At 37.0% G+C, this 9,590-nt stretch overlaps 1 protein-coding gene across 1 annotated transcript in view; it reads left to right on the top strand.

Annotated features, from left to right (window-relative positions):
* MYO16 (myosin XVI) overlaps positions 1 to 9,590 on the top strand; it is a 974,663-nt gene that overhangs the window by 839,951 nt on the left and 125,122 nt on the right. Inside the window, exon 30 of the mRNA XM_007938926.2 lies at positions 6,502 to 7,692. Within this exon, the coding sequence (XP_007937117.1) occupies positions 6,502 to 7,692 (1,191 nt within the window). The remainder of the gene's footprint in view (positions 1 to 6,501; positions 7,693 to 9,590) is intronic.

Raw genomic sequence — 9,590 nt, 5'->3', positions numbered from 1 at the left:
CAGCCACTCCTTGGAAGGAAGATGGGGCAATCTACTTCCGTAGTGATACTGCCTTGGAAACCCAAGGAGGGGTCGCTATGAGTCAGGTCTGACTCGACGGCACATAACAACAACAACAACAAAGCTATGAAAGAGAAGACAAGGACATGGTATTCACTTTCTATTTTAGTAAGGATTTTCCAACTAGAGTAATCTGGAGATCTGTTTCTCTGTATCCAAGGTGCAGACATTCTCCCAAACACAGTTAAAATTTTCTATTCCTTGTCTCCTGATTTGATGTTAAATATATCTGCATTCCATGTGGGTCAAGTTTCAGCTCTAGCACTTACTATTCACGTGACTTTGTAGAAGTGATTCAATCATTTAATGTCTGATGTGCATCAAGTGAGAATAGCAGTAGAATTTCTACCAAGAACTATTTGTGAGGAATAAATAAAGGGAAGCTTGTAAAGCCCTGCTACCTGGGGCATTACAAGCTCTCTGCAAAACTTTGCAGCTAGTTATATACCTGTTGTTATCTGAACCCTTAAACTTCAGTTTCCTCATCTGTGAAACATACACTAAAGCTTAATGTGCACATTTGGGATTAAATAGCTATGTATGGGGCCCAGGGTCTGGATTAGAGAGACTACAGCTTGAGGTGAAATCACAAAAGGCAATTTTTACTTGGTAAAGTCTATCCTCTGTGATGTGATTTCCACAATCACCCTCCCTTTAGGCTCCAGCAGCCCACTCCTTTGAAAATAACACATTAATGAGTTGATAATTTTTTTTTTAATTTCCTGTACAATTCTACTCTTCCTACAATAATACAATTTACATATATAGATTCAAGAATGGTTGAGCTCCGCTGCTTAATTTAGAAATAACGTTCTATTTTTTTTCATTTTTCACTGTCTTGTTTACATCTTTATTCCAGTATAGTGATTGACACATAGTAGGCACTTGAAAACAATTTTAGAATGAATAAATAAATGTTGTAGAAATATATTTGGTTTTATTGCTTTGGTTAAAAAAGAATTAGCTGCCTGTCAATCAGTCAAAATAAGCACATTTTGGCAAGGTTAAAAATATATCATTGAGATTTGGTCAGTATGTTTTCAGCAAAGTCCCTTAAAAATTTTCCCATTGTCAGCAATTTGCTAGAAATTAAGTTTTCCATAAACCTTGTTCTGAGAAATGTATTGTTGGAATAACAGGGGAACATTATTTCAGAGTTTCACAGACCGTGACACAATTATTCACTCAATAACTATTAATTAACCATATTCCAAGAACCTGGCTCCTCTATGAGGACTTCAGAGCAGTGGGAGAGATAAATGTATAAACAAATTGTGATATAGGCAGAGAAACAAAACATGAACAGGATGCTGTGGGACACAGTGGAAAAAGGTGACTAACACTCTATGGAAATTGAGGAAGGGCCTGAAGGGATATTTGAACAGCATCATGAATGCAGAAGGAAGCCTGATGCATAAAGACGGGGTGGGAGGCAGGGTAATAATATTGACTGGACAGCTCCTCCCAACAAGACAAAAAATGATTATTAAGGACTGTCTGATACAATACAGCTCACTAGAGGCCATTTTTGCCCAAATTATACTGGTTTTAAATCCAAAATCAATTATTCATGCAATTGGCTGGCCAACCAGCTAGCCAGCATTTATTTAAGATCTCTTAAAACTCTAGGTCCTGTGCTAGGTACTAGATTTGCTCTGAAAGTAGGCAAAATCTTATCTTCCTGATACAAATGCTTCACATCCTTTTTTTTTTTTTTTTTTTAAATAGATTAAATATATAGGTGTCTTGTTCTGTCCTCAGTGGGAATAACAGGTGTACTAATGCAGACAGATTATAACGGACAGACTTGAAATTAATCTGATGATTTAGCAAAAAATTCTAGAGGAAAGTTTAGTCTTGTGTAAGAAAATAAAATTTTTATCTCCTAACAGAACTTAAAAGTGACACAAGTTTAACTCACATAGAAGTCAAGTTTGTGAAATTATGATAAGGCCTGAGAATTTAAGGTTCTAACCGTGATATTGCTCTTCTGACATTAGAACTTGATGTCAAGGTGTCCTTTGATCATAGAATGTCTTCCCGACTCCATTTCATTGATATTATCAAGTAGTTGCATAGTTTTACCCATAAATCTTAGAACTAAGAAAAGAATATGAAAAATCCTAATATAAATTCATTTTAAAAACTTTTCAACTTAAATCCATATTGATTTTTTTAACTTTTAACACAGAGATCATAAAAAGTTATATTTTAATTATCTGTAACTTTCTGACTTTAGTTTATGAAGAATAAAGATTTCCGGTTCCCACTGCAAAAGATTCCAATTTAGTAGTTATAAATGTGTTTTCTGCATTAATAATAAAGTACCCCAGGTGATCTGATATTACTGAACCCCAACTACACTTTGAAAAACACTACCATATCACCCATGATTCACTTCTCGTTGTGTAGTAATAATAATGATGATAGCAGCTGAGACTTACTGAGTTTTTATGAAGTATCTACCCTTATGCTAAGTATCTTTCAATCCATAGTACAACCTAACGAAGTCACACTTCATTGTGATCACTGTATTCATGAATACATTGAGTCACAGAGAAGTAAGGTAGCTTCTACAAGTCACATAGCCATGCTATGCACTGAGCAGTGAGACTCTAGAGACCAGCTCTCCTTTTAACAAGCCATCCTACTTTCATTCATAGTGTGTTAATACAAAAAGGCCTTTACCTACCTATACTGACAGCAAACCTGGAAGTAATATTGCATCAGTTATCTGTTGCTTAATAAACCTCTCTAAAATGTAATGGCTTAAACCAAATAACAATCATTTCAATTAATAGGGCTTAGGTAGATGGTCTGTGCTCAAGGGTTTTCATGAAGCTGCAACTAGATGATGGCTGAAGTTGGAATCATTGGAAAGGTGGTCACATACATAGCTAATACCTTAGACATCTGAGAACTGGGATTCTGGGCATCTTTACCTATTTGTGGCCTTTCTTCCTCATTTGTAGAGAATGGCAGCTCACAGTAGCTAGAATTCTTACTTGAAGGGTGAAGGCTTCAAAGATGCATGCTCTAGTAGAGAAAAAAGCAAGTGATAGAGACTGAGGCATATTTTATGACCTAGCCTTGGAAGCCACACAGCATCACTTCAGCCACATGTTGTTCATCAAGGCAGTCACAAAAGCCAACCAATTTTTAGGAAAGAAGAAACAGATTTCACCTCTTGTTGGGACTGGGAATATTCTTGTAGCCAGTTTTGGAAAATAACATCTGCCACAATCTACCTATTTACAAAATGATTCACATGCCTTGCACATACAAAACACCCTCACCGCAAAGACACTCAAAAACTCATTCCATTATCACTTCAGGCTCAAACTTGAGATCTTAGATCTCATCATACAAATAACGGCCAGGTATATAGATTCCTCACATCAGGTTCCTTAAAGTATTCACTCTACCAGCTGTCATGGAGTCAACTGACTAATAGCAACCCAATAAGGGTAAGAGTAGAACTGTATTCCATAAGATTTTCAGTAGTAGATTTTTCTTAAGTAGATTGCCAGACCTTCCTTCCAAGTTGCCTCTGGGTGGATCAGATCATCAACCTTTTGGTACCAGCCACACACTTAACTGTTTGTGCTATTCATTGGCCCTCCTTAGATGACATCTCCTCAAGTATGTCTAAAAATACATGTTACCTAATTCCCACACAAGTAATATTCAATTAAAGACCAGATGTAGGATAACTTTCATGCATACTGCAATCCAAGATGGGGGAAATTAAGTGATACATGGTAGTCACTGGGACATAACAATTTTGGGAAACAGTTGGACACATGTTGCCAGTTCCTTGATTAAGGGTTTGTCCTAATACCTGGACATAATTGTCCAAGGCTTATCCCTGTGTTCTGGAATCCTGGTTTCACCCTTTGAATTCTACTTCCTAATCTAATTGGATCAGTGACAAAAGCCTATCTAGGTTCAAGGGAAGAGGTTATGAATTAGGTTTTTTTGGAACTAAAAATATTTTTGAAGTCATTTTTGGAAAATACAATCTGCCACAAATCCTTCAAATTATTCAAATCTTCATAACAACTCTAAAATACTGATGTGAAAAAATTTCCTTGGTTCATTGACTTTCTAGGAGCAGCTTAGGAACTGCTATGTTTAAATACACTGAAAGCCTTCTGAATAATGCTTATTTATTACAGAATTATAGATTTTTTGGACTTTTCTGCTCTTAAAAATTGGCTACTTTTGACAAACTTGTTTAATACTGGCCTACAAAGATGTCTATTGAGCTGGAAAATTAACTTCATTCTTTTACGTTCATATTTGGGTGTTTACCATTTATTTCATGTTTACAGTGTACTGGGAACTGAGCTAAGAATTTTATACACAATATCTATTTCAGTCTTCAAATCCTTACTAATCTCACTACTTTATGCATGATTACACTGAAGTTAAAAGAGATTTTCTTCAGAACTTACTTAAAATTGCAATTCCACACACTCTCCCCCAACACAAACACACACACACACACACACACACACACACTATTCTATAACCTGTTATCATGGGCTGCTGTTTCTCATTTTCAAAACATATGTCACTTTCTAATATATGATAGAATTCACTCTTTTGTTTAACTCACTTTTTTATTATCTGCCTTTTCACACTAGGGTGGTAGAAGGCTAGGAATTATTTATCTTTTATTCACTGATGTATATCGATAGATACTGGTTAAATACATGACTGCATGAATGATTGATGAATAAGTGGTGGTGCTGAGACTTGAACTCACTTCTACCTCTACAGCCATTAATTGTAACCATTTTACTTTCTTGAGTCCTCAAAATTGGGAAGAGGAAGTGCTGTCATATGCAGTCATAGTGAGAGAAAGGAAAAAAAAAAAATCACTGCCCTAGTTAAATAAGGAGTCCTTGTGTGATACAAACAATTTAGTGTTTGACAACTAGCCAAAAAAGTTTGGCCATTCAAATCCATCTAGAGACATCTTAGAGGACAGGCCTGCTCCCTAAAGGTCACAGCTTTGAAAATCCTATGGAGCACTTCTACTCTGCACACATCGGGTACCATGAGTTGAATTAGACTCACTGGCAACTAACAAGCAAAATATTATCAACTAGTGAAGTAACCTAGCTCAACGAAATCAAATATTCTGATATCAAGAACTCCACATTTCAGGTTACCATATCATTAAAATAATGTAAGATTTCATTAAGATATTACATTTCAGTAAAATTTTATATAATTTTTCTAAGATAATTTCCCAGTTTCTGAAGAAATTATGTTTATTTATGAAGCATATTATTAAAATTTATAGTAAAAGTACAGTTGGATAAAAAAAACTTTAAGAAAATGTCTTTTGGAATTTCTTTTTTTCTCTTAGCCTTTAACAAAAATTTTAAACTCACATATTTAAGGGGTATTTCTGCCTCTTTTAAAATTAGCTCCTACTCATAATATCATGCTTACTGATTTTTCTAAATTTTCTTTCTTTTTATCACCTTAAAAATTTTCCAAATAAAATATTTTACTTAAACGTTTTTCCCTTATTTCTCTGTTAAATATATTTCTGTTATGATTACAAATATACTGATTATTATATAACTCACCCTTGACAACATTTTAACAAACTTCTTGTTTTAAAACATCTCCATCCATACAGGTATTTTGTTGTTGCTTTGTTTCGTTCATTTCAGACAACTTAAATATTCAAGTTTGCTTATTTCCCAGAGATATGCCACTAACTAGCTCATTAGTTTGCTTTCCCTCATTTTCAGTTATCTCATCCTTAAAATTATTAGGATCAGTTCAGCCAATATTTATTGCAAACTTGTTATAAGTTCTAGGAATACAAATATGAGTAGGTTCGACTAGATTTATCCCATGAATCAGAATCAGCTGGATGGCAACTAACAGCAGATGATCTCTGAGTGATCTTATCGGTACTAAATCAGGAGATATTTGGCTATCCAGTAGATGCCAGCTCATTGCAATCTTGTGCTTTACAGAGTAGAACTGAGGCAGATTGCCAGGTTTTCTTCTGTGGTACCACTGGGTGGGTTTGAATCACCTACCTTTCCATTTGTTATCAAGCACAAACCTTTTGCACCAACCAGAGAACTTTTGCTTTTTAGGTGACTGATAGGTGACTACTATGCTTGGAAAACTTTTACTTTCCCCTCTACATCTTTCATAACAGATGGAAGTTGCCCTCTAGTTCTGAGATCTAAAATCATTTTTCTTTTAACTACTCCTCAGACATTTAATCTTAGCAGGGGGCCCCAGAGGATAGACTGAAATGCAAGTCAGAGCCCTCCATAGTTCCAAACACACGATAGTTGTAACTAAAGCAACTGTGGGAAAAGGTAAACTCCAAGCAAGGAGTAGTTTAATTGTGGAATCTTACTAACACTCTCTATCACCTCTTTGTTTCCCCTTCTTCAGTTTTGACACGGCCCAGGCCACACAGTGATGACTACAGCACAATGAAAAAGATCCCTCCTCGAAAGCCAAAACGAAGCCCCAACACGAAGCTTAGTGGCTCATATGAAGAGATATCAGCCCCCAAACCAGGAGAAGCAAAGCTGGCACAGACAGCATGTAAAGCCATCCCCCATCAGGAACCCACAGCCATGCACAGGGCCACTTCAGCCGATGGGCCACACCAGTGCACTCTCAATCTGACCATGTCACAGGAGGAGGACGATGAAACAGAACCAGTGTATATTGAGATGGTAGGGAATGCCATAAAGGCTGGTTGCACCGAAGCAGACAGCCCAGACCAAGGGGAGTCGGTATATGAAGAGATGAAATACTTTTTGCCGGAGGAGAGCAGCAACAGCCTGGGCATGGTTTCCTTCATGGCTGCATCACCCCCTCTGTTTTTTGAGAGTCGAAAACCTGTCACCTTTGAGGATGGTGATATCAGCTGCCAAGCGACTGGGACCTTTAAAGATACTTGTGACATTCCAGCCCCTTTCCCTAATCTGCTGCCTCATCGTCCTCCACTTCTGGTGTTTCCCCCAACTCCAGTGACATGCTCTCCTGCTTCTGATGAATCACCTTTAACTCCATTGGAAGTGAAAAAACTGCCTGTCCTAGAAACCAACCTAAAATACCCTGTCCAGTCAGAAGGTTCAAGTCCTTTGTCTCCACAGTATTCCAAAAATCAAAAAGGGGAGAGTGACAGACCTGCCTCCCCTGGCTTAACTATATTTAATGGGTCAAACAAAATTTCTCCTCCTTCAACACCACCTCCTCCTCCTTTGCCTCCTCCAGTGCCTCCTTCTGCTTCTTATCGGCCCTCCACACATTTTACTTTCCCACCAGAGACATATTTGGTTAATACAGGAAAAGCAATGGCAAGTTCTGATTTGCCCAAAGTACATCAAAAGCCAAACTCTGCTCCAGTGACTGGTGTGTGCAGCTCTTTCTCCAAGCTTCCTTATTCCCCAGTGAAGGCAGCTAGAGCTGACCATAGGAAGTCCAACTCCAATTGCTCCTCACCAGTTCCCTACAGCCCTCCAAACTCAAGACCTCTCACTAGCCCTCTTGATGAGTTAACTAGCCTTTTTAACTCTGGAAGGAGTGTGCTTCGGAAGTCTGCAGCAGGAAGAAAAATTAGAGAACCTGAAGGTAAGCAGAGTAGAAATGTCTCCCTTTTTTCATGTTCATGTGTTTATGTATGTGTACAGAAAATCCAGAAAGCAAGCTGAATAGGTGAAAAGTAGGTCAAGGCAAAGAACACTTACCAAATGAATGAATATTCTACCCCCTATTTATTCTTCAGACAAATAAGCTAATTGTTTGTTTAGCTAACAATTTCTTCTTAATTATAGGCTGTTAATAAATGAATTGTACTTGTAAGTAGAAGAATGTTTGAATTTCACAAGTCATATGTTTCATTCCAAGGAACAAAATGCAATCTAAGAGGAAAGCATTGAATGAACAAATTAATATTTGCTTTTATAACTAACCACGGAAGGAAAATGAAGCAGTCTGCTTCCATAAAGATTTACTGCCTTGGAAATCTAACAGGGGTCCCTATGAGTCAGAATTGACTCTATGGCAGTGAGTTTGGTTTGGTTTGGTTTGGTTTGGTTTGGTTTTATAACTAAAGGCTTATTGAAACCTCATAGACCTTAGTTAACTTTTGATCACAATTTGGTGAGTTCTTGGCTTATTTAAGGAAATGAAGTTAATGGTCTTTCTAGAAAGACCACATCATTTGGAAAAGCAAAGTCTAGGGCTCAGAGGATAGTGAGAATTACAGTGAGACATCCAGGCATAGTATGTGCATTTACTAATTACAGTTCCCTATGGTGGCAATAACCCTTATTCCATAATACATATCAAAATCTCAACATTCTTACTTCAACATTAAAATTATACGATATCTATTTTCCTACATTGGGCTTTTACAGAACACTTTTCTAATTTAGAAAGGTTGGCTTGAGCTACTTTTTGCTTTTTCACAAATAAATAAATTGACAACTTCTGCCACTTCCAGAGTAGATGTAATACCAGAAAATTCAGCAACATGAGACAAGGTCATCCCTATACACCAAATTACAAGATTTCCAACTATATGATTGAGATTTGTATAATTTTGAATGGTCTGAATATGAAAAATAAATTCTTACATTGGGTTGACATCTGCTGGGATAATTCTAGTGGCTTTCATGACAATAACAGGTGCATAAAATTTGATACTAAACCCAAAAATTCATATGCTTTTTAAAGAATTGAATGCTGTTATTACTGATTTATGATATTCTTGGAATTTCTTCCTTTTAAAGATTTAAATCTTCCACTTTGACTTCTTTATACTTAAAGACATTTTTAATCTCACCTGAAACATTTTTTTCTACCCAATAATCCAGTGGGTGGCTACTTTACCTCAAGGCACCTAAATGAATTACAGTTCATTTCTTGTACACTCTAGATGTGGAAAATTGTTCTGGAAAATTTTCAGAAGGGCTTAAAATATTTTCTTTGCTTCTTTGGAACAATGACCTGAGTACATTAAACTCAAACTAAAACCTACTGCTGTCAAGTCAATTCTGACTCATGACAACACTATAGGACAGAATAGAACTGCCCCATATGGTTTCCAAGGCTGTAAATCTTTGCAAAAGCAGACTGCCTCAACTTCCTCCCAAGGAGCGGCTGGTGGGTTCAAATCACAGATCTTTTGCTTAGCAGCCAAATGCCTTAACCATTGCACCACCAGATCTCCTTTGAGCAGATTAAGCTATTCATTAATTCCCTTTTGTAGGTATTCTCAGTTAGGGTGTAATGTAAAGTGAGTTGTGTATAGTAATTCTGCTCTATCACTATTTCATAGACTTGTGCAGTATTTCATAAATATTGTTGTTGTTGTTGTTAAGTGCCGTCGAGTTGTTTCCCACTCATAGCGACCCCATGCACAGCAGAATGAAACACTGCCCGATCCCGCGCCAGCCCCACAATCCCTGCTATACTCGAGCCCATCATCGCAGCCACTGTATCAATCCATCTCGTTGAAGGCCTCC

This window comes from Orycteropus afer, unplaced genomic scaffold (assembly GCF_000298275.1).
Source record: "Orycteropus afer afer isolate SDZICR_OR568_19922 unplaced genomic scaffold, OryAfe1.0 scaffold00055, whole genome shotgun sequence".
Classification (NCBI taxonomy): Eukaryota; Metazoa; Chordata; class Mammalia; order Tubulidentata; family Orycteropodidae; genus Orycteropus; species Orycteropus afer.
This window is presented reverse-complemented; position numbering and strand designations above follow the sequence as displayed.